The 22,216-nt window shown below is 49.2% G+C and overlaps 2 protein-coding genes across 5 annotated transcripts in view; one reads left to right on the forward strand and one right to left on the reverse strand.

The window, feature by feature from the left end:
* The window catches only part of LOC107320452 (serine protease inhibitor Kazal-type 5-like), an 86,543-nt gene that overhangs the window by 14,938 nt on the left and 49,389 nt on the right, over window positions 1-22,216 (forward strand). For 2 of the 4 annotated variants that reach the window (XM_015876334.2, XM_015876332.2), the window contains exon 1: window positions 5,601-6,429. In XM_015876334.2, coding sequence (XP_015731820.1) covers window positions 6,174-6,429 — 256 coding nt within the window. In that variant the 5' untranslated portion in view covers window positions 5,601-6,173. Of the gene's footprint in view, window positions 1-5,333; window positions 6,430-22,216 lie in introns of those variants that run through there. The other 2 variants (XM_015876335.2, XM_032447402.1) reach the window with 2 other exon arrangements.
* On the reverse strand, window positions 17,730-21,999 carry LOC107320453 (pancreatic secretory trypsin inhibitor-like). The gene is made up of 4 exons (XM_015876338.2): window positions 21,862-21,999; window positions 20,375-20,415; window positions 19,657-19,769; window positions 17,730-17,893 (listed from the first exon to the last, which is right to left on the reverse strand). The coding sequence occupies exons 1-4, from the start codon at window positions 21,914-21,916 to the stop codon at window positions 17,818-17,820; spliced, it is 285 nt and encodes a 94-aa protein (XP_015731824.1). The 5' UTR covers window positions 21,917-21,999; the 3' UTR covers window positions 17,730-17,817.

Below are 22,216 nucleotides of genomic sequence, written 5' to 3' on the forward strand. Positions count from 1 at the left end.
CACAGTACAACTAAAAGATGAGGATCTCCTAGATGTGTTCAAGTGGTTATACCTATCTGGAGTGCTTGCTGGTCTAGGAATATCTTTGTCCCCAGGCACCTTTGCTATACCCAGACCAGAGAAGAAAAGGTTGCTCGAACCTTTTCCACCCTCCCGGATGCTGCAGTGCTGATTCCAGTCAGGCCCAGCAGGATCCCATCTGCTGTGCTGCAGTGTCAGACTGTGACGTATTCCTGTATGTTCTCATAGTGCAGGGAGAGGATGTTAGAGGTTTATTTCCAGTTTGCTGTTCTAGACAAAGCTCTCCAGGCTCTAACAAGGACTGGAGGGTGCTGGATTGCTGGTATTAAGCACCCTGCAGCTGGCTAAGGGCTACATGTTTTACACTGATTGAAGCGGGTCCTCAACTCACCCTAGTGCAGCTGCCCATAGATGACATCTGGGGCAGGCATCTATTGGGGTGGCTGAAACCAGCTGTGATCTTAGTGGAGGCTGCAGAGCTCCATAGGTGAGGAGGAAAGCCTGTTTTGCAACTGTGAAGTAGGGCAAGAACCTCCCTACCCCTGAGAGGAGAAGCAGCCAAGGGCTTAGTCTGCAGAAATGAAGCTTAATTTAAATTTACTCACTGTGAGAGTCACATGCTGGAAAGAATTTCTTAAGAAAGTTGAGGTCAGACAGAGACCCAAAGGCAGCCTGGAGCTCAGCACCTGGCAATGCAACACACAGCCCTTGTGCAGCCACCAGTGTGAGAAGAGCTTGGGGTGAGGGTCCCACTGCCCTGATGGGGTCACTAAGTGGGGTGAAGGCTGAGGGACAGCTCTGGGGATACTGCTATGACAGCACCAGGCATATGGGTCGGAGCCATTGCACTGTGCAGGAAGGGCACGACCAAGGCCTGCAGGGAGCACATATCCAAATATATATATTTTTCCCTTACACAGCCTGGAATGAGGCCAAAAACCTAGGGCTGGAATCTCTCTCCAGACAATTAATTATTGTGGAGAGACAATTTGTTAAGCAAGAGAGGCTTTTAATTTGCAAGAGCTCATCTATTCTTATTGTATCTTTTAAGCTGAAGGAAGTGGAGTTGATCAAAATAGGCTGGGAATAGAAGATTTTAATTTAGAGGCTATGTTCAGTGTGCTGACAAAAATAAGAAGCGGCATTCTCAGAAGAACATGCTCCCCCCAAAACCCGGCTGGAGCCCGCAGGGAGTGCTCAGGAACAATGCAGATCATTAGGAATATGCTTGAAAAATCTTTTAGCAGCTGGATTTGCTCCGAAAAGGACCATCCTCGAATTTATGGGGTGAGCCCTTATCTTTCCTTTGCACAGCACTGAGCTATTGTGCAAAGTATATGGCAGCTCTGGAGTGCGAGGTGATGGTGAAGGAGGGTGGGATGGGTTGTGGGTGCCCCATCCTTGAAGGTGCCCAAAGCCATGGATGGGCCCTGGGCAGCCTGAAGTGGCTGCCAGCCCACAGCAGGGCTTGGGGCAGGGGGGGCTTTGAGGTCCCTTTCAACCTTATCGTGATTCTATGATTCCAAGAAGGATGCGGTGGCTCTTCAAAGCCATCTGCCCGGTCTCCTCCTTGCATTGAAAGCAGCTATATTTAGAAACCTTTGTGAAGTTGCACAGTGGCACTTTTCAAAGGAATTTTTTTTTTTTTTCTTTATTTTTTGCTTTGAAACAACTTCTTTAGAATTGTGTGCTTGTTATTTGTGCAGTAGGTCAGGCTGGGAATGGAAGCCATAACCCTTCCTGCCATGGTTCTGAGTCACCTACAAACATCCCAACTCACTGTCCAATTGTTTCGGTAACTCCATGCACAGAAGTCATTTCTTGTCTAGTTTAAGTGCCCCACGAAATAGCCACTAACTGGAAACTGCTGCTTTCTATCTCCAAAATGAGTGTTGTGCCCTCAGGCTATGGGTATGTGGAAAGGAGCCTTGCTGCAAAGGTTGCACGGTGGCTGGAGGAGAGGAGCCAGCCCCCAGGCAGCTCAAATGGAAACAGAATCAACTGTGAAAATAATAATAATCTGTAATGAAGTGAAGGCAAAAGGGAAAGAGGGTAGAAATTAAATTAGAGCTGTACTGGTTCCAGCAGTCCCCTGTGGCCCCTCCCGGGCTGGCGGCAAATGGGCCTATGGGGCTGTTCCTGTTGGGGTGCAGGAGGGGGAGAAATTCAAGGGTAAATCACTGCAGATCAGCAAAGCACCTCTGGGCTGTGCAGCAGGAGCCCATCAGCAGCTGGGGCTGTGCGCTGCTGGTGGGCTCCGCTCTGTTGCAGATGAGGCGTGTTGAAGACATGACTTTCTGCTTAGCAGAGATAAGGATTTTCCTGGAAATACAGAGAAACCAGACAGGAACTCAAGTGCTGCAGTTCTGGGAAGGAGAGGTAGCACTCATACATGTGCTGAAGGAAACATTCATGACAACCTGTCCCACGCCATGATCCATGGCTAGAGCTCGCTGCCTTCTGACTCCTGATCCCAGAGGATGTGATGCTTCCCACTTCCACCTCCTCTCGTCTTCTCCTGCCCTCTGCACACCTGCAGGACATTAGAAATAGCATGCTTTTGTTTTGGATTGCGCTCTGCCTAACTTTAATCCATGCTCCATCCTTCCTGTACAGCAGCTCCATTTCTTCTTTCCTTCTTTTCCTCTGATGTGTAAGGCTAAAACTTCTCTCGCTATTTTTCTTCATATCTTTTGTAAGAGCCAATTCAGCCTGACCTCTGCTGTTCTCCCTTTATGCTTTGGGCGTTTCAAGACATGGGGGTAGGCTGCCCTTCTTCCTTTGCAGAATGATCTCTTCACCCTTTTCCTTATCAGCTCTCTCCATCTTTTCATGTAGCTATTTCCTTAGCCAGCACAGAAGCCTTTCCTGGGCTTGAAACACATCTCAAAGATTGGGCATGTCCAACCCATGAGAACTCACTGAGAATGGCAATCACTGCCATTAAAGCAGCCTCATGTGGTTGTTTCACAGAAACAAGATCACATATCCCACTAGTTTTGTGGGTTTTTTGGTCTCTTTTTTACATGCTTTAATAATAAAGACTAAAAATTAAAGTAAGCTCCCAAGGATGGGGATGGGAGCTGCTCCCAGTGGTCTGTTTGTACCCCGTTCTCTTCTTATTCTGGGGAGCCACCATTACAGAGTGATGTTCAGCCACTGTCCTGCTCTGCTCCCTCTGAGCTTTGAACTGCTGTTACAAAGATGGGGGACACAGAAGGAAGCACCACCTGCCCCTCCTCTTGCTGCCTGGTTTCCAAGCAGGGCAGGCAGCGTGAAGATCAGCCATGGCCATGCTGGAGGGCAATGAGAGAGCATGGGAGCTGTGTGGGATCTGGGGCACGTGGATCCCAGAAGAATCATTAAAGAAGGAATGGTAACACAAGGCTAAGGGCAACTGGAGAGCACTGTTTTCTTTGGCCACACGTAAAACAGCGAAAGAAAAAGGAAGGAAAAGGAAGAAGAAAAAGCAAGACCAAAGCCCAAAGATTCTGTTCAAACACTAGAGGAGTTTTGGACAGTCCAGCCCTGGGATTTGGAACTGTTTCCTACCCAGTTCATTAGCGGGTTGCTAATTAGTGAGGACAGTTTCCTGTTAATACCCAGGGAACACCAGGTCCCCTCTAAAAGCCCAAAAGCTGGGCTGGAAATGTGGCTGGGAGCAGCAGTGAGGCTGCAGCGTCCTGTTCTGCAGTGGGTCCAGCTGTGGGAAGGAACATTCATCCTTTGACCTCCAGCATCAATGTGCTGAGGGGCTGCAGGCTCCCATCACCCAGAAGAACAGCAGGCTGAGGGGGTAGTGCCTCAGCTCCTATGCAGCCCTCCTCCTTCCTAACCCATCTGCCACAGACAGATGTGACCACAATGCGATGGCCTTCCTGTTCCTCTCACTCTGCAGGGAGGACTGATGTCCTTTGGCAGCTCCAGGACTGCAGCCTGAGCCCAGCCCTGATGCTGAGGATGCTCTGATGGTGCAGGAATGCTGGAGCAGACATTGCTGGAGCGCCGCAGGGTGGGAGATGTGTTCCATCTGCTCAGGATTAGGAGGTACATCCACAGACCCAGCAAACAGGAGTCCTTCACTTTGCTGCCAACACAACTTGTTTTTCCAAGGCGTAACTGTTGCCAGAAATCCATGGAGTCAAGACCCGGCATTTCTCTGCTTCCAAAGAAAACTCACCCCAGTTTACTTTACCTCCAGTGAGAAGAGCTCTTGTCTGCAAGAATAAAATCAGAAAGAGAGCAACCTCTGCTTTCCTCTCTCATTTAGTAACAACAAATGGGGGGATCACCTTGCAGGGGCTGGCAGCCTGGCTGTGCTCTGGGCTGCACGTGGAAATCTCATCCGTGCTCACAGGGTGTTTTATGCATCTTTTTAACCTGCTGATCCTTTCCCGGTGCCTTAGGCACTGCAAGCAGCATGACAAGCTCACCAGCACGGCTCAGCAGCATGCTCATGTGGAAAATCCCCGGGTAATTTACCCGGAGTGGGATCCTCTGATTTGCTGACATCCCTCATAAACAGAAGCAGACATGAAAGGAATGAAAGCAGAGGTGCTAATTTGGAAACTCATTTTGTCTAACTGCTCACAGAAGTGGTAACGGTCAGCAGGGAGCCCCAGTGATAAATAATGGTTGTTGAATTCCTGAATTGACTGTAAATTGGCATGAAGGAGTGGCATCCCCTGCACGAGGCACAGCTCAGTGAGTTATTCTGCACTACATCCTCACCAGGTAAATGCAGAGGTAGCTCAGGCAGCAGCTTCTCCTCCCGTGGGTACAGGCCATGATTCATAGCAGCCACTTGTTTATTTTGAAATGTCTTTTCTATATGATAAATGCTTTGGAAATGTCACCCTGTAAGTGACTCCGGAGAGATTGGCCCCATTGGAGCCTTTGGCTGCAGCTTTTGGCTGCACGTCCTTTGAAAGGCTGTTTAAGATACATGTCATGTTAGGCAAACTGTTTGCAGGCTGAAGCCATCCAACAGCCATGAGCGATGAGTGCTTCATGCACCAGAAGATGTAAATCTTCCCTTAATCCAGCCTGCCCTTTGGCCAGCTTGTCCCCAGCCACTCCGGACTTAGTGCTGTGTTCCCCTGAGTGCATATCATCCCAACTGCTGGGCATGGAGAAGTGCAGTGGGTGGCTGTGGGACCCACACTGAGCGTCTCAGCATGGTTTCCTCCATAGAATTGGGAACAAAACTCTGTCCTGTCTGCGACCTCTGGCTCACAGAAGACAGAAGGCAGTGTGAAACCACCAGCTGAAAATGAGTCAATGACCCCAAAGCTGCAACTGAAGACACAGCCCATAGTGATGAATGCTCTGACTGCAAGGTCTGCTTCCTCTCCCATGCTCCCTCCCATCTAGGACTGATCTCTATAAACTCAAAACAAACTCAGAGATGACCACAAGAGCTGCTATTGTAGCCAATGGGAACTTTCCAAGCCTGTCCCTTCCTTCAGCTGGGGCTGGAGCACAGCTTTACAAGCCAAAAGGCTGATTTCAGGATTGCTTCATTCAGCAATGTTGGGAACAGCTAATAAACACTACTAAAAGCTTGCTAATAGCTTTAATTAGGCTGCAGCTGATGCTTCATAAGTGGTTCTCTTTCCTCTTCCACCCCTTTCTTGCAGCTATTTCCTGGTGGAGCTCAGGAAGGTGAGGTGCATTAATGCTTCTTGGGGAGACACAGCTGTGAGATTACATTTTTTGGTGGCTTTTATTTTTTGTAGGGGTCTGTTACAGCATCATACAGCTGCTGGCTGGGGTACAGATGGGACATTCACCTTGCTGGATGGGAATGGGCATAGTGTGGGGGTATGGCAAACTAGAGGTAAAATGAAAACACAGCTCTGAAGAGCAGTTTACCTTCATTGCTGCGACCCTTCCTGGCTGTGAGAACCTACAAGCTGTGTCCTTCAAATCATGTAATCTTTGTCCCACCTTGGATGAAAGAAACTGTGATAAAGGGGTTTGAAGAAAGAGTTCACCTTAAAGTGAAAACTTTGTTGTTGCTGTAATTCATTTTCTTTTTTCTTTTTTTTTCCCCTTCTCTTTTTTAACCTTGAGGGTTTCCTACAGCAGCAGTGATTACACATTGAGGCATGAAGCTGCCTTGTGGCACACAAGGCTTTTAAGCTGCTGCAATGCTGATGAACCTGGCTGTGAAGCTACAAGGTCATGCAGGTCTCCAGAACCCATCACATCAGCACAGAATCTATAGGCCTCCAAATACACCCCCAGCAGCCCCTGACTCAGAGTATCATGTGCTGCGTTTCTCACCCAGATTCTCCACTTACAGATGCTGGCTTCCTTCTATGTGTGAGCATTCTGAGCTGTTGGACACCGTGGGCTCCTGCTGCAGCACTGTGGAAAGCACTGTTTATCACATCACAAAGAGAGGTGGGTTGTGGAACCTTTGTGGTGACTGAGGCTGCAAAGCTGAGGGGTTCTGCTGCTCTTTGGCTCAAGGGTCTTAATTCTGGCTCTTTTCTCCTATGCTTTTGAGTATGGTTCTTATAATGTGTGTGAGCAGCCTGCTGTGTGGCCTCCCTCCATGGGGATGTATGAACCTATCTTGAAAGCATCTTTACTTCAAGCCCCCACAGAAATCAAACCAAACATACTTTGGAAAAAACACGCATGCAGATGACTTGGAAGTGGCTCTTGTATAGTGCTGTCATTGTGTGCAGGCAACTGTCCCCAGCTTCTGTGTCCTTAAAAGTAAGAAAACACAGCAATAACATGAGCAGGACTTTCCTCCTTACAGAGATCAAAGCAAGGAGCAGGCTGGATTCTCGTGGCAGTGATAGCTTTTTGAGTGATGCTGTCATTGAAACCTCTTATGAAAGAAAAAAATAAATACAGGCTTCTGTTGGGAAAGGAAATAAGTACTGTTCCTCCCACAGCCCTGGGCAGTGATTGCAGAACCTGGGTTTGTGTGCGTGGCTTGAGCTGAGGGTTTGTATTTCCCCATGAGTAACACCTGGGAGGAAACTAGTGTGGGAAGCAGAGGGAAGCACGATGAGCTGTACCTGTGCATGTGAGGGCAGGCAGTGATGGCTCAGTGCAGGGCTGGTGTTCTTTCCCTGCAATTGGGCTGTTGTGAGAGCACTGCATTATTTCAGCTTCAGCATCTCCTTGGGATAGCAGCGATCTCAAGTGGTGTGTGTGTTTCTCAGGGTGCAAGTGAGGTTTGCAAAGAGGATGAGATCTGCTCGTTCATTTGAGAAGAGGACCAGCCACATCTGGGACTAGCATAGGACAAGGTTTTTTTTCTCCAGCCGCAGGGGTTATTTGAGTTCTGAAAGGAAAGCTGAATTTGTCATATACAGTATGTGGGACTCGAGGGAAAAACATTCCTTGAAATCTGACTAAAGACCTGGCACATTTTTTTTTATTTTTTTATTTTTTCCTGGTGACAGCGCTGCTGACCTCACAGATCTGAGTGCTCGTAGTTCTTGGCATCCCTTCCTGGCTGCTCAGGGATGGCTGCACTGCAGCCAAAGTAGCATCAAATATAGCTCATAAGGTATTTGATGCCCGGAAGAGATGAGATTTACTTGAGAGCTTCCTGTGCTTCTGGGAGTTGTGCTGCCCAAAGGGACTCTAAGGAGGCATAGAGGTCATGGTGGGTTTGCTCTGTCCCAACCCCTACCCATGGTGGTGCTGGCTGAGATGTTTCAGCAGCTGCTTCCTGCTGGGATGTTGTAGGTGTGGGGACATTCGGACTCTGGGAGCATGCAGAAACACCCCACTGCTGTGGAACCAAGGAGGTGCTCAGTGCTGTATGAGGCTGGGGAAACAAATGCTTCCTTTGGTAATTTGCACCAAAAAAAATCTATTGGGAGCACAGCTGGTAGAATTGCTGTACTGACTGTGGGTGAAAAAAAGCCCCACAGATCAAAGCAAGCAAGTTAGTACTTGAAAAGGATGGAAACTTTTAGAGTGAATATCAGGGAAAAAAGGAGTCCTGGGTGTGCTGGAAGCATATGCTGCTTCCTGAGATGTGGATCTGTGCTGTTGGCAAAGGCAGAGCTATCTGTGTGCTCAAGCCTTGGTGGATGTATGGGTGTTCTGGTGCCTTCTGCCCTGATTTTGCAGGTCTCTGAGATTTTAACAAGCTGCCCATGGAAATGGTGGAGTCCCCATCCCTGGAGATGCAGTATGGTAGCAGTTAGTGAGCATGGTGGGGATGGTGTGATGGTTGGACTAGATGACCTTAGTGGTCTTTTCCAACCGGAATGAATCTGTAGTTCTATCTTCTGCCTTAGGGAATACGGGTTTTGATGGCATTAGAAATTGCCCTGCACTAGATTCCTTGCATAGCAGAGCGATCCTAAGGAACTCCAGCCTTCCCATTCGGTCTCTAGTGTAAGCCATGAAGTGGGAAATGCTGTGCTCAGAGTTCCTCAAAACCTGCCCTAAGTGTACAGAGCGGGGGATTGTGTTGTGGTCAGGGATGTCAACACATCCGATGTGAGAAAGGGCAGGAGATATTTCAGTTCAGGAATTCCTAGGAAACTGGGGAAAAGGAAATCCTGGAGGCTCCTGGTTGACTCAAAGGAACTGCTTTCTTTAAAAGGGATGGAATTATAGAATATCCCACATTTGGAAGGAACTCATGAAGGTCATCGAGTCCATCTTTTAATTTATAGGTTTGTTGAAATAGAACAATTCTGAAATGGAGAAATGATGGGGAAAGTCCATTTTTACAATCTGCCAGTGAGGAAAAATCAGAAATGTCAGGAGGAAAAAAAATCCAGCAGTCTTGAAGCATTTCTAAAGAAAACTTCATTTCACCAAACAACTTCACCGGGGGAGAGAGGTGTGGTCCTGGGCTGGGGTGTGCAATGCAGGCAGGAGGACTTGGGGAAGAAGATGCCTTCACTGTCACATCAACCAAACAGATACAAATCACTGTCCCAAGGTTTGCATTGTAAAAACCTTCCGTGCCTGTTTTTGGAGACAGCTGCATCCCAGGGGCTGGAAACTGCCAAAGCCTGGCAGCGAGCAGGCAGGGCGGTGCGGATGGATTTTCAACCATTATTCGGATGTCACCTTGTCAAAATCCCTACGGACATTTTGCTTCATTGCCCAGACCCTGTGCTCATGGGAAAGCTGCACGTGTCCCAAGCAGCTCTGAGCTGGGTCTGGCATTAGAGGCGATGCACGCTGTGCCTGGCACCAGCCAAGCCTGTCTGATTATTCAGAGGAGAAACGGAGAGCAGTGCTGAGTGGTAGTTATTAAAGCAGGCACCTGTGGATCCCGCACAGTGTGCTTGAGCTCTGCAAGCCCACACAGGTTTGCACAGTGCCTCGTACCAGCAGGCAATATTGGTGTCGTATCTCAGGTTTGGACAACATAATTATCAGCACACCGCACCCCCCTGCCTTGGTTTAACGTGCTGCCAGGGTTGCATAAGAAAAAGAGGAAAAGAGGGGAAATTAAAACAAAGGAAAATAAAAAAGTCGTGTTTCCAGTGTACAGACAGTAATAGAGGTGTTTGTATGGCGGTTGTGACTGGTGTAATCTTAGTTGTTACGCAGATCTAAGTGGGATTTGAAACAGTCAAAGATGCCAAAACACATGTCAATGAGATGGATGGTCTATTAGGTGCAGCTCATTTGAGTCACTCGTTGCAGGGAGGATTCTACCTGTTTAGTGGTGAACCAGCAGTGCTGCATGAGAAGAGATGGGTACACTCAGCCTTCAGTCCCAGATTGGGCTGCTGCCATCCCCCAGTGAGATGTGGCTGTGAGGATGCAGTCCTGGCAAAACAGACTGACAGTGTCAAGCCATTGATATCTTCCATGCACATGCCACGTGCCTGCTTGTCCCTTCAGGGAACAGAAGGCACTTTCTTGTCTCCAGCCATGGCCTTTATGTGACATTCGACAGTGGAAGCCCTAATTGCATAAACTAATGACTTGCAGAGCGTGTGCTCTCCCAAGGCTGTCTGGTGTTTGTCAGTGAAGGGGAGACAAGCAAAGCTAGTTTCAGGGCCAGCCGGTTTATATGCTTTTGCTAAGTCAGTTTGCTGCTGGTGGAACTCTAATTGACTCAGCTGTGCTCTGGGAACCTCTGCTGTGCTGGGCAGCAGCTCTGCACAACCACCTCTTGCCTGTGCTCCCATTGCTCTGCTGGAGGGGTTTTCTCACTCTTTTTCTGCTGGTTTTACTTCTTACCCTGTAATTACTTAATTCCAAAAGAGAAAAGAACCAGAACAAGAAACTTGAATAGAGAGATAGATGAAGAACTCCTTTTGTACCAAAGATCGCTGGGAATTAATTTGATGTCCTCGCCTCGGTGCAGTCCAGACTTCATTAAAGCATTTGCACAACTCCTGGCAGCTAAGCGTGTGGTGGAATAATTTTGGTCTCCCGATAGATTGAATTGGTATCTGCCTTTGGGTTTGGCTGGTCTCATTTAGGAAGTGTTTGTGTTGCTTGCCGCTGCACAGAAGGGACTCTTTGTACTCCTTTGCATAACAAAGCGGTGCGCTCCTTAGCAGGGCATGCAGCGGCAAGGCGGATGCAAAGGCAATGGGTTCCTGCTGAGGGTTTGCTGAATAGGTTGGGGACTGAGAAAGCAATGGGATATAGCGCCCATGGCTGTGAAAACAGGATCTGAGCTTGGCCCCTACGTGTCTCTAATGGGGGAGAGGGGAACTTTAAAAAAGCCAGGAGCTGAAGCTAAGAGGGTGGAGTTTTCATGGGTTATGTTGGGCTGAGAAGCACCCACATGGTGCTCCCCAAGGACCCTCATCTACCTTGTGTGCATAACTGTATGGCATGCAGACCCTTCCCTGCTGGTTTTGTATCTGGAGCAGCCCAATGTGTTACCGTGATCTGACTGGGACAGGTTGACCCAGGAAAATGCGTTCTGCTCTGCTGTGTGCTGCCAATGGCTGGGCTCCCCGGGGAGCAGCCGGCTGTGAGCTGTGCCAATGTGTGACTGAATGTTGTTCTCATTAGGAATGGTGGGAGCCTGTTGGGCTGCATGAGAGTGGCCAATCATAATAAACACTTCCAGGAATTTAGCTCCTTGGTGTCTCTTTGGATAACGTGCACACCGTGGGACTGCTGGAAATCAGCCTGAGGTGGTTTTGGTGTGGGGGATGTCTACTTGCTACAATGGCACTGCAGGAGGAGCTGTTCTAGTTCTGCTAACGTAGCAAACAGTGCACAGGTCATGATGTGCATTGTGGGTGCCCCCATCCCTGGAGGTGCCCAAGGCCAAGTTGGATGGGCCCTGGGCAGCCAGCCCACAGCAGGGAGTTGGAGCTTGGTCATCCTTAAGGTCCTTCCCAAACCAAGCCATGCTATGACTGTGGGATGGAAGTGGTGGCCCCAACATACTGCTGGAAGGTTATTTTGGGCTGGGAGTGAGCTGCAGTTGTTGCCTTTTGGTTCTGCTGGGGAGCATGGACAGCTCTCTCTGTCACACGTGTGTGCCGCAGGGCTCGCCGTGGCATTATTCTCACTTACATGCACATAATTATATGTAGCAACTTTGAGATAGTTTGAGGCAATGTAATGACTGTAATTAGGCTGCCACACGGTACAAAAAAGAAAAAAAAGAATCCCAAACACGGAGCACATTGAGTCAGGGTGAGAGTAAAGTTTAGACAACCTGAGAGTGTCCCCAGCAGAGCAGGTTTGTCCAAAAGTAACAGCAAAATATACAGCCCTGCAGTAGCATCAGGCTGCACAAGGAGAGGGCAGCTGTTGTCTCTGGACAAAACTGCTGCCTGCTGCAGAGCAATGCTGACCCCAGCTCTGCCCCACTGCTCCCCTGGGACTGGAGCTGCAGGAGGCTGATAGCTATGGACAAAGAGCTGAATTTCCCTCCTGTGGTCTAGAACCAGCATGGAAGCATCAAGATTAGAGAATCTTTACATAAACAGGCCAGCACTGGATGGAGGAGACGTATGCATCCTGGAGAATAATGACTGAAATGTCAGGCATTTATTAAATCAGTGCTGATGTTGACAGCTGAGCCCATTAATAGGATTCTTGATCAAAAAAACCCCAAAGGCAAATCTGATTCATAAATATCCCAGTTGTTCTTTGTGACCTAGTTTTAAGATTCTTAAGAAAGGGGGAAAAGGAAAAGTTCAGAAAATATTTACAAATGCTAGAAATGAAGGCTCGTGTTGCAGCTGGTGACTATTCAGGCCTGCAGCGAGGCAGGGACAGCAAATAGAGCACAGGAAGGTGAGCAGAGACCTGACAGAGATGTTGTCTGTTAGTGGAGATGCATGCTGATAGAGATGGAAAGAAAGGAAATGATTTACTGAAGGCAGGTAAAGCAGGAGGAGTGTGAAGCTCATCAAATGTATAAAAAGCTACTGCAAAGAGGAAGAAAATGTTTCTTCCTCTGCCTCTCGTGGCCAGGAGAAGATGTCATGAATGTAAGCCAAACCAGAAAGACAGAGATGCTGGGAAATGGCTTTTTAGGTGCGGTAGAAATTCCATTACTGGAAGCCTTTGAAAAGAAACTAAAAAATTATCTGCTACAGTTAGCTGTGCTGTGACTTCCTTGGGCTCCTTCAAGCCTTATTTTCTAATAGTGCATTGATTTATAGCTATTACCGTGATTCTGGAGTGATGGGGTAGCTTCTGATTGTATTTTGGAGGGACTTAATGCCAGGGCTACAGTCAGATGAGGTCAGAGGCAGCAATGGGGCTGCAACACCAAGGTCTTGCTCTGCTGATGGGATCATGGTTCCTCAGTCCTGCTAGACAAGGTGTTGGCCAAGCCCTCCAGTTGAGGTTGCCAAGCCCTCCAGTTGAGGTTGCCAGGCCTTCAGGTCCACCACCAGCTCCTTGCAGGCTGCCTGATGGGAGGTCAGAAGGGAGCAAGAGGGAGGAGAGCAGTGGCTTGTGCCATTCACATCTCTGTGGTGCCCCAGGGAGCCGTGCAGCCATGTTCTCCTGGTGGAGGACATATTGTGCTGGAAGCGCAGTACTTTGCCTAGGTGGGCCTTTGGGGCTGGAACAGCCATTCCAATGTCCTTATTTAAATTTCATTGATTTTTCTAAAGAATTACGTCTCCCTTGACAGTCTAGAAATAAAACCTCTTGCCCCGACTGGCACAACAGCCTCATGATTTCTATATATTGACGAAGCGGATTCACACTGTCTTAACATGGGCAAGCTATTCTTCAGCACGCTCGATCACAGAAAGAGAAAATTACATTTATGCACCTCCTGCTGCTCTCCTTACATTTCCCATCCCGGCCATCCAGGGGCAGGTGTTGCTGTGAGCTCCCACCTGCAGCCTGCCCAGCGAAGCCGTACAGCGTTGGGTTTTCACAGGAATATCTCCTCCCCATGTGGGCATTGCCCAATTAGGCACAGTGCCAGAGTACGAGTTGGCAGGGATATTTTTAGTCATCCTCCGAGGTTCCTTTCCGCCTCTTGGCTGAATTGAAACAGTTTGTATGGCAGCTCTCTGCATCCCGAGCTGGTTTCTGGCTCATTTCTCAGGGTCGGGGAGTCAAGGAGCTTCTAGGAGGACTCTTCAAACTTAAATACTTTCAGCAGCAATGGAGAACAGCCTTCACGCTCCATCTATGGAAGCTGTGTACCATGGCAGGCTGGCGTGTTGTGCTGAAATGGTGCTGTTTTCTGGCTTCCACTTTGCTGGCCATTATGTGTATTATGTGCCGTTATGTATGTGTGTGTGTGTGTTGGGGTTTCAGGTGAGGAAGCCTTCGAAGGTCTCAGGTTGACTATCCTGCTGTTTCCAGCACGTGCAGTCCATGCAGATCTGGTTCTGGAGGTCGTTCCTGTGCTTGCATTTTGGTGTGTCATTCAGTGCCCCATATACCCTTATCTTAATCACCTCCAGGAGTGGTGACTCCACCGCTTCCCTGGGCAGCCTGTTCCAATACCTTTACCTCTCTTTCCGAGAAGTAGTATTTCCTAATATCCAACCTGGTTGAACTTCCCCTTGTGCAACTTAAGGCTGTTGCCTCTTGTCCTGTGAACTGGGTTTTCCAGAAACAGGTGAGAATGACAGACATAGATGAGACCCAACACCTGACAGCCATGTGCTATGTCACACCAGGGAGCTGCACGACCCACCCAAGCCCCCAGTGATGGGTATTTGTTTTCATGGGAAACTTCCACTGTCAGGACTGGTTACAGCAGGAGACCTTGCTTTCATGAACTTTATTTCTGGGAGTGACAGCTCAGCTAGGCAGCTCTAAATATATGTTCCCCGGTCCTGATGTCCTATTTAGGTCAATGCCTGTGCTTTGCCTTCAAGAGAGCTGGAGAGCATAGGCTCACCATTGTGGATAATTAGCTGCCTCTGAGGCAGGAATTATCTTTAAAAGGAGTTGAGGTGGGGCGGAAAGCTTGTGCCAGATGTGGGGCCAGAAAATGCTTATTTACTTCTGTGTATGCAGGTGTGAATGACTTTTCCTAACAACTTCCAGGGAAGTAGTAAATGGATGGCTGCTTTGCTTTCCCGGCGCTGGGGGGCTATTTATCAATCCAGATTAAGAAGGAACAGCAGATGGGACACTTGCTACGACTGAGCCACATTATCTTTAATCTTTCAAACAGTCTTTTCAGGGAAGGACCTTGCCCTTGAACTCTGTTGTAGTTTAGCTGCTGTGCTCATCTCTTTTGTGCTGCTGGACAGCATCCCTTGGCTGTGTGAGCAGCTCTGCTGCTGCAAAGCTCTCAGGCGTGTTGGTGGCTGCTGCTGAGCATTGAAACTGCTGGGCAGTGGCTGTGGAATAGGGTGGTAGGGTTGAGGTCTGCAGCCAGAGGGGAGCTGCTGGTGCAGTTGTTCTGCTCCATGTCTGCAACATTCCCAAGCTGCCTGAGCACCAGGGCATTCAGAAGTGCTTTCAGCTCAATAGAAACTGCAGTGAAGCTGTGGCTATGTTTAGTGTCTGGCTGGGACTGGAGCCGCTTGTTCTTGTGTGCTTTACATCAGGTATTTGTGTCATCTTGCTGCTGCTTGTCCCCTGCCTCCTGCCTTCCAGCCAGTAGCTGGCCCTTGGAATCATTGCCCTGGGCTTCAGCACCTTTTGTGCCTCTGAGGATGTTAGGGACATAGGGAGCACCCCCTTCCCCAAGGCAGGCTGTTGTTACCCTTCCCAAGCATGGATGCTGACTTCAGGAAAGAGGATTGCTGGGGATCTCTGGTTCATGCATTATTTCTTGGTCCCTGAGAGTGATATTTGCAGCCTACAAGATGGATGCTTGCACTGGCCTGATGTCTTTGTCTTTAGGCTGCATTAGCACCATCTGCCAGGAAAGGAGAGCTTCCAGCACCCACCAAATGATGTGGGCATCATCATGCCAGGATGTGTTGGGAAGGACCTGACTTGTGGTTTTCTGATGGTGGTATTCCTTCACACAACTAGTTATGTTCTTATGTTTTTGGAAGAGGCCTGTGCTCCAGCCTGCTTCCTGCTCAGCCTCTGCAAATAGGGAGCTCCTCTTGCCAGCTCTCCAAACTGGGTTCGGTGTAGCTCCCTGAAAGAAAACATCTCCTGGAATGGAACACATCCTGCAGACTGTGCCCCTGGCAGCTGCAGCAGGGGCAAGGAGGGCTCTGCTTATTTTCAGAACAGAAAAGCAAACCTAATGTTGGAAACTTGGTTAAAATAGAAGCCTTCATACCGGGGAAGGCTGTAGTGGGTGAAGACTGTGCCTATGCTGCCTCTTTCCAACACAAATAGTTGGAAACTACCAAAATTCCTGAGTTTCTGCTCAGCTGAAGCGTTGTGTTATTAAAATTCCTCAGTGCTGTTCTAATCTTGACTTAGCAGTTTGTTATCTTGACATTATAAAGTCAAATGCCATCAATGATAGGAATAAATATTTCCCTGTGGATCAGGGCATTATCAAAGTTGATGTGGGGAGGGTTTCCTTAGTTGAATCCCACCGAAATTTCTGCTGGCAGAAAAGTCTCAGTTGTAAGAAACCAAGCAGCAAATGCTACCCAGGGCCATCTGTCCCTGGCTGCCTGGCCATTGTCACTGTCACCTCCCTGAGGCTGCTCTCAGGCCTGCTTTGGAGATACTGACCAGAATATGACACTGTATTGAAGGACTCCTACCCCAGCATCAAACCCTGATGGAGGTTTGTTTAAACCAAAATTGGGGTGTGAGATGGAGGTGGTCTTTTCTGGGAGCTTGCCACCAGGTCTGCCCATTGTGCAGGGTGGCCCTTGGGGCCATCTGTTACTGCTTGTTGATCTCAAGCCTGAAATGGATCTTGCTGTGAAATGGATGTGACTGACATTTAGCAGAAATCCTTGTCCTTGTCAGAACACTGCCTGGGGAGATGCAGCACTGCTCAGCCATCCAACCAACATTACCCCTGTTTCATGAGCTCGTACAGCACCTCACTCCATCAATAAATGCTCTTGGCTAATAGTGGGTGATGCTTCCCAGAAGTAGCATGAGCAGGAAAGATGTTTTGCTCAGCATTAGTTGGCCTCAGCGCAACCCCCAGTAGTGTTGTCTGGGTGCAAGGAACCAATCTGGACCACTAAGCTGGATTTGGCCACGCCACAAAGTCTAGGAGCAGTGAGCAACAGGGGGTCAAGGCTGCCCTCCTACATCCCCATCTGCAGAGAGCTCTCGGGTAAATGCTGTGCTCCATCCCTCATGATGCAGCAGAATCAGAAACATCCCAGCTGAGGGAGGTGCGCTTCCAGCATCCCCTTTGAGCAAAGGCATTGATGCAGTGTGCACTCCTGAGTGCATTTGGGGCTTCCTCCTTCAGTGCATTAATTTTACATAGGTGCAAAGTGAGCCGTTTTTCATCTCTCCCTTGACCGCAGACTTGCTGGCAGACCTGGGAAGAGGCGCTGTGCTGTCCCCCCACCCCCCGGCTGCATCTCGTCATTTCAAGTGAGTGCTGGAGCTTTTTTCTCAGCCTGATCGTGCATTTTTTTTCTTCTTTTATGCATCAGCCACCTCTTGAAGGAACGGAACTCATAAGGACGCAAAGAGAACTTCAGCAGATGTTTCTACCCAAACTGAATCTCAGGCTTTGCTAAGAACAAAGCATTTGATTTGCTCAAAAGACAGCCAGATATCTGTTCAAGGGCTGTGATTCGCGAGGAACACCGAGATGCTCCAGCCCATAATGAGCCCTGCTCAGATATACCGGTACTCCGTACCCGTCGGGCCGGATTTCACGCACCGAACCGGATCCCCGCCGGGCTGTGTCGGTTCGCCGTGCCCGCTCCCGGGTTTGCCCAGGTCTCCAGCTGCGGCCCCGGCCCGACTCCGCGGAGCAACAGCGGCCTCCAGCGCCCAAACCTTCTCCCTCCGCATCCCAGCCCCGTCCTCGCATCGGCTCCTGCTCTGCACTGCATGGAGAAGGCAGATCTGCCACCACCGAGGGGGACCTGTTGGACCTCATCCTGGCAGAGCCCTGAAGTGGGAGCTTTGACGCCTTTGCTTTTAGCGAACGTCATGGAAAGTTACGAGGATGCTTAAAATATCCTCTACGGGAAGCTTAGGAAAATGGGATTCTTGATGCTAAAGAGAGACTCCTTGGTAAACCAGGAGTCTGATGCTCTTCTTGGCAATGACTTGGAATTTCCCCTGGGGCTCCATCAGTCCTCTGTGTGGATGTTACCAAACCTCCCCATGTATTTTAAGGTATTTTAAATGTTGGGGAATGGGGTGTGTTGTGTGAGAAATCCCAGAGCGAGTCATTTTTGTGCTTCCAGTTTATTTGGAGTTTGTAGAGGTGAGGAGTTCCTTCACACCACCTTCTCAGTCACAGCCATGCCTTTAGTTTCAAGCAGAGCTGGAGCGTGGAGAGGGCTCTTGGCACTTCCCCCTGTTCTTTATGCGCACGTTCGTGTGTCTTTGCCTGGAAGAGAGGTTCAAAGTGCCACAGGATGCCTTCAAGTCCCTGACACAAAGAGCCTGGCTCAGGGGACAAGGAAATAAGTGAAAATACTGCTTAATTCTTCCTTCAAGCATTACATTTAAGTAAGCCCACAGCTCTTGACAGAGAGTTCAGGGTTACCGTGGGCATAGGTTAATATTAATTAATCAGTAAGTAGAGAGCTGGCACTTCCCAATGCCTCTGGGCAGAACAGTCTGCCTCCTTGCTGCAGGACCAATGTCAGTCACCTCCAGTGCCTGTCTGGCTGGAGATGCTGAAGGTTACGACTTTGTGTGAGTTTTTGCAGACAAATGCCTGTCACAGTGCCTTGCTTGTGTTGGGCCTGCTCCCAGCTTCCCATCTGACTGCTTCTGTAGCAAAAATAAGGAAAATAGTTTTGACACTCCTCAATTTCCCCCCTATGACCATGGAGATCCCCATCCCCCCCAAAGCTGTGCTCTGCCGCAGAGGGGACGTGGAGCCCTTGATGTTGCATCGCTCCTTGCTCACATGGCTTCGAAGCCTTCCTCGCTCTCCTGGTTCCTGGCCAAGGCCCTAACGATGTTGTGTCTGACGAACCTCCCACCCCCATCTGCTGCACAATGCAGCCGGCAGCTGGTGCTGGGCTGCTGGCTTCCAGCACGGTCATTACGGCCGCGCCATGTCATTAACTGCAGTGCCTTCATTTGGAGATCCTGCTCAGCACCTCTCTGCCCTAATGCATGTTCTTTAAGTGTAAAAGCACAGAATGTGGGGCTGGAGCCTGGGTTAATGAAGGACGGGGGCCAGCCAGACCAATGGTTCTCATCCAGGCTCTTTGGTGATCTGGACTCAGTTCCTTGTTATTGCAGCTGACAGTGCTCCTAAGAAAATCAGAATTTGGCTCCGCAGCTCTATTCATCCAGGGACTGCAATATGAGCCCCTGTTGGAGATGTCTCTGCTGATGGATGACGAATGTGGTCACCCCAAACCCAGGGTCCACTGGGGAAAGCCAGTGTGAAGCTCTCTTAGCCCCGCAGACTGCAGCACCTGCTTATGGTACAGACTCACTCTTCCCAACAGAGATTTTCAAGTACTTAATAGCACTGAGTTGGAAGTAATTCCCTCACTTGTCTGCCATGAAGCACTTGCAATATATAAATATACTCAGAATTACCTAGGGCCCAAGTTAGATGAAATGAATCAAGTCTTGCCAGACACTTCACTGGCTTTTGGTCCCGGCCTTCTGCAATCTGGCACCAGCACAGATTAAATAAAGGCTTATTCTTAAAAATATCCACAGCAAATTGTAACCTTTCAGATGCAGAGAAGACAGAAAGCAGAGCTCAGCTGTAAACTGCTGGTGTGAGAAGCGGAGTATTTCCTCCACCCGAACAAATGCTTCTCTGCCTGCGTGTGAAATCCGGGCAGGCTTTGCAGGTTTTGCCATTTGTCTGAGCTTCTGGACAGCCTCCAGCACAGCCTGAGCTGCAGCACAGCTCGACAGCTGCAGGTGTGGGGAGATGTTGGCCATTTGATCGCGGTGTGTGGGCAGATGGGTGCTGCGAGGCACAGCCTGCAGACCTATTTCACAGCCGGAGCCCACGTGCTCCGAGCAGCCTCAATGGGAGGCCAGATGTGTGCCAGATGTGCTGGGCTCACTGCCCACACTCCACCCAGCTGCATGCAGACAGCTTGCTGTCTAGGAAATCCCGGTGTCATCATCTGTGTGGTATTTAGGCTCGGAGGAGGCCTGGATACTTACATGTTCTGAACGCACAGCAAGCACTCGTTGCCATACAGGACGTTGTCTGTGCCACAGATGGGGTCAAAGTTCTTTGTACAACCTTTCCTTATGTCATAATTGCCACATGCTGCCTGGAGACAGGAAAGAGAAATGCTGAGAATATCAAATGTGCTTTCAGTTTACTGAAGATGCTCTGCGTTCCCAGCAATGTGCATGTTTTGTATGTCTTGGTAACCCATCCCAGCTTGCTTCGCATTCTGCTATGAGCTGGTGGGCACTGTGTCATCATCCCTTGGCAGCTGAACTCACCTGGCACTCCTGCACACCCGCGGCAGTGCCAGCACTGAGCAAGTAATGCTCCATGGGCAGTGTCTGATCATGTTATCCCCAGGTTTTATTTCCTATGGCCACAAGAATACCTGCCCTCATGCTTATAAGCTGAAGAATAATGGGAGTTTTGGTCTCCTCTTGGCAGGTAACAGCAACGTTCAGCTCTTTGTTAACAGTTTTCCTTCACTGAGTGTGGGAAAATGCAATGGAAAACCAGTGCCATCCCTGGGATTTGGCTGCAGTGCAGCAGGTGGAAGGAGGTTTGCAGGCACCCGCGTGCACTCCCAGCCCAGCAGCTCACGTTGCTTCACTCTATGTAGCAAGAGTGGAACCCCAGTGTACGGATTAGTGCTCACTCCCCAGAGTTGTCCATACCCTCGTGCTACACAGAAACAGAAGCCTTCACCTCTGTTCCTTGGTCACCAGCGCCGTCAGGCTCAGCACTCCCTACAGAAAGCACAGAGAGAGAAAAGACACCTTAGCACCTTGCTTCACTCAGGTTGGCTTCTAGGGGTCCAAACAATATACTTCAACCTGAGGGCTTTGTGTTTTCACTCTGACAGCTTTGCTCTTTCAAAGGCCCAGCAAATAATTTCCTCCCTCGTGTCTCCCCTATTTTACTTCTTTCCCTCAGCAGAAAGAGCATAATGATGCAATTCTTTCCAAGGCCAGATGTGCACCCTGTGACTTTCATGCTGTTTGTTCCAGCTGCCAGGGTGCAAAGGTGGCTTTTGTTATCTATTATAACACGTTCATGGGTAACTGAGAAACTCCTGTTGGTGCTGGGCTGCTCCTGGAGTAAATCCAGGGTGAATTTTCTGGTGTCAGTGGTTCTGAACCACAAGGAAACAGAGCAAAAGGCAAGTTGGTCTCTACCAGAAGGAGAAACGGTAGATTCTGAGGTCTTAGACCAAAGCTGGTGGGAGCAAGATGTGACTTTGTTGGGCTTTTCTATGGAGAAGCTGGCCCTGAGCGGATGGTTGGGATGCTGTGGGTAGAACCCATGGTGGGTTGTTTTTCATAACAGCCTGGATCTATTTGGCAGAAAGCAATACTGGGAAGATGGCTTTGGGTTGCCTATATAGAACCAGATCTCATGTACACAAAGCATTTAGACTACATCTACATCAGCTGCCAGTGTGGCCCAATAGCAGTGGGTCTGTAGAGTGAAGTGGTTTGTTGCTGAGGATCTGGTAGTCGCACTTCTGTGCTTCAGGGGTTTTATTCTGAATGAGCAGCAATCCAGTCCCAGGAGCTGTGGCTTTGTATGTGCTTAGTTCATATAAAAGGAGGCCATGCTTTGTGCTCAGTCTGCTCTGCAATGGCAACTGCAGCACAGAAAATAGGATGATGGAGTGGCTTCAGAAGCGTTGGGAATGAACTCGCTAATGCAGAAATCCCTGGTGAGCGGGACCTGGAGAGCAGCAACAACTCATGTTCTCATCCCTCTGCACCATATGGGATTTTGAAAACACAGTTGGCTTAAACATTGACTTTGGAAACAAGAGCTGCATTTTCCCTTCTATAGATTTGTTTCCTGTCTTCCTGGTTTTGCTTTTTTTATAACTAGAATAGCACCTATTTATTCTAAAAGAACTGCACCTTCCTAGAAATGACCAGCTCCCACCAAATTCCAGCCCCAAAGCAAGTGTCAGCCCAGCAGCTTTGCTCGCTGTGGGAGTCGGGCACCTTTAAAACTTCTCTAGGCTTGCTCACAGACCACTGCTTTAGTGTCTGTTGGCACTGCAGCACTCTCTGGGGAGCACTGCTGCTCACTGCCCAGCAGCAAGGCCCCAGCACAGCTGGCCCATTCCCAGGTTCACCTTCCCACGTAGCAGGCTCGGAGCTGGAGCAGGGAGAGGAAATGGCTCCTAAGCAAAATATTGCACTCACCTTGGGTGAAGCAGGTTGCTAGGAAGAGGAGCAGGAAAACAGCATTTGTTTTCATGGTCGAGATGATGCTCGACTGGAGACGGCAAAGAGGAAACAGGACACTGCTCTGGATCGCGGAGATGCCATCTCCGGCCGCATGTGCAGAGACCTTTATACTTTCCCATCGCTGGCACCACCCTCCATGGCCAGCTCCACCCCGCAGTGTCATGATGACCATGGTGAAAGTACAGGGACAACGCCAGGTGGCAAATGGCACAAGGATCAGAGCCTCCTGACACCAATGGCAGTCATAGTACTTATCAATAACAAGGGCTGGAGCCACATATCGCTCATGGGGCTGCAGGGAAGAAATGAG

Source organism: Coturnix japonica, chromosome 13, assembly GCF_001577835.2.
Source record: "Coturnix japonica isolate 7356 chromosome 13, Coturnix japonica 2.1, whole genome shotgun sequence".
Classification (NCBI taxonomy): Eukaryota; Metazoa; Chordata; class Aves; order Galliformes; family Phasianidae; genus Coturnix; species Coturnix japonica.

Coding starts and splice junctions, on each gene's coding strand:
- LOC107320453 (XM_015876338.2), bottom strand. CDS start 21,916: ATGAAAACAAATGCTGTTTTCCTGCTCCTCTTCCTAGCAACCTGCTTC. Junction 19,770..20,374: donor CTGGTGACCAAGGAACAGAG/GTGAAGGCTTCT, acceptor TCCTGTCTCCAG/GCAGCATGTGGCAATTATGA. Junction 17,894..19,656: donor TTGCTGTGCGTTCAGAACAT/GTAAGTATCCAG, acceptor CCTCTCTTCCAG/GCAAAGACACACGAACGTGC.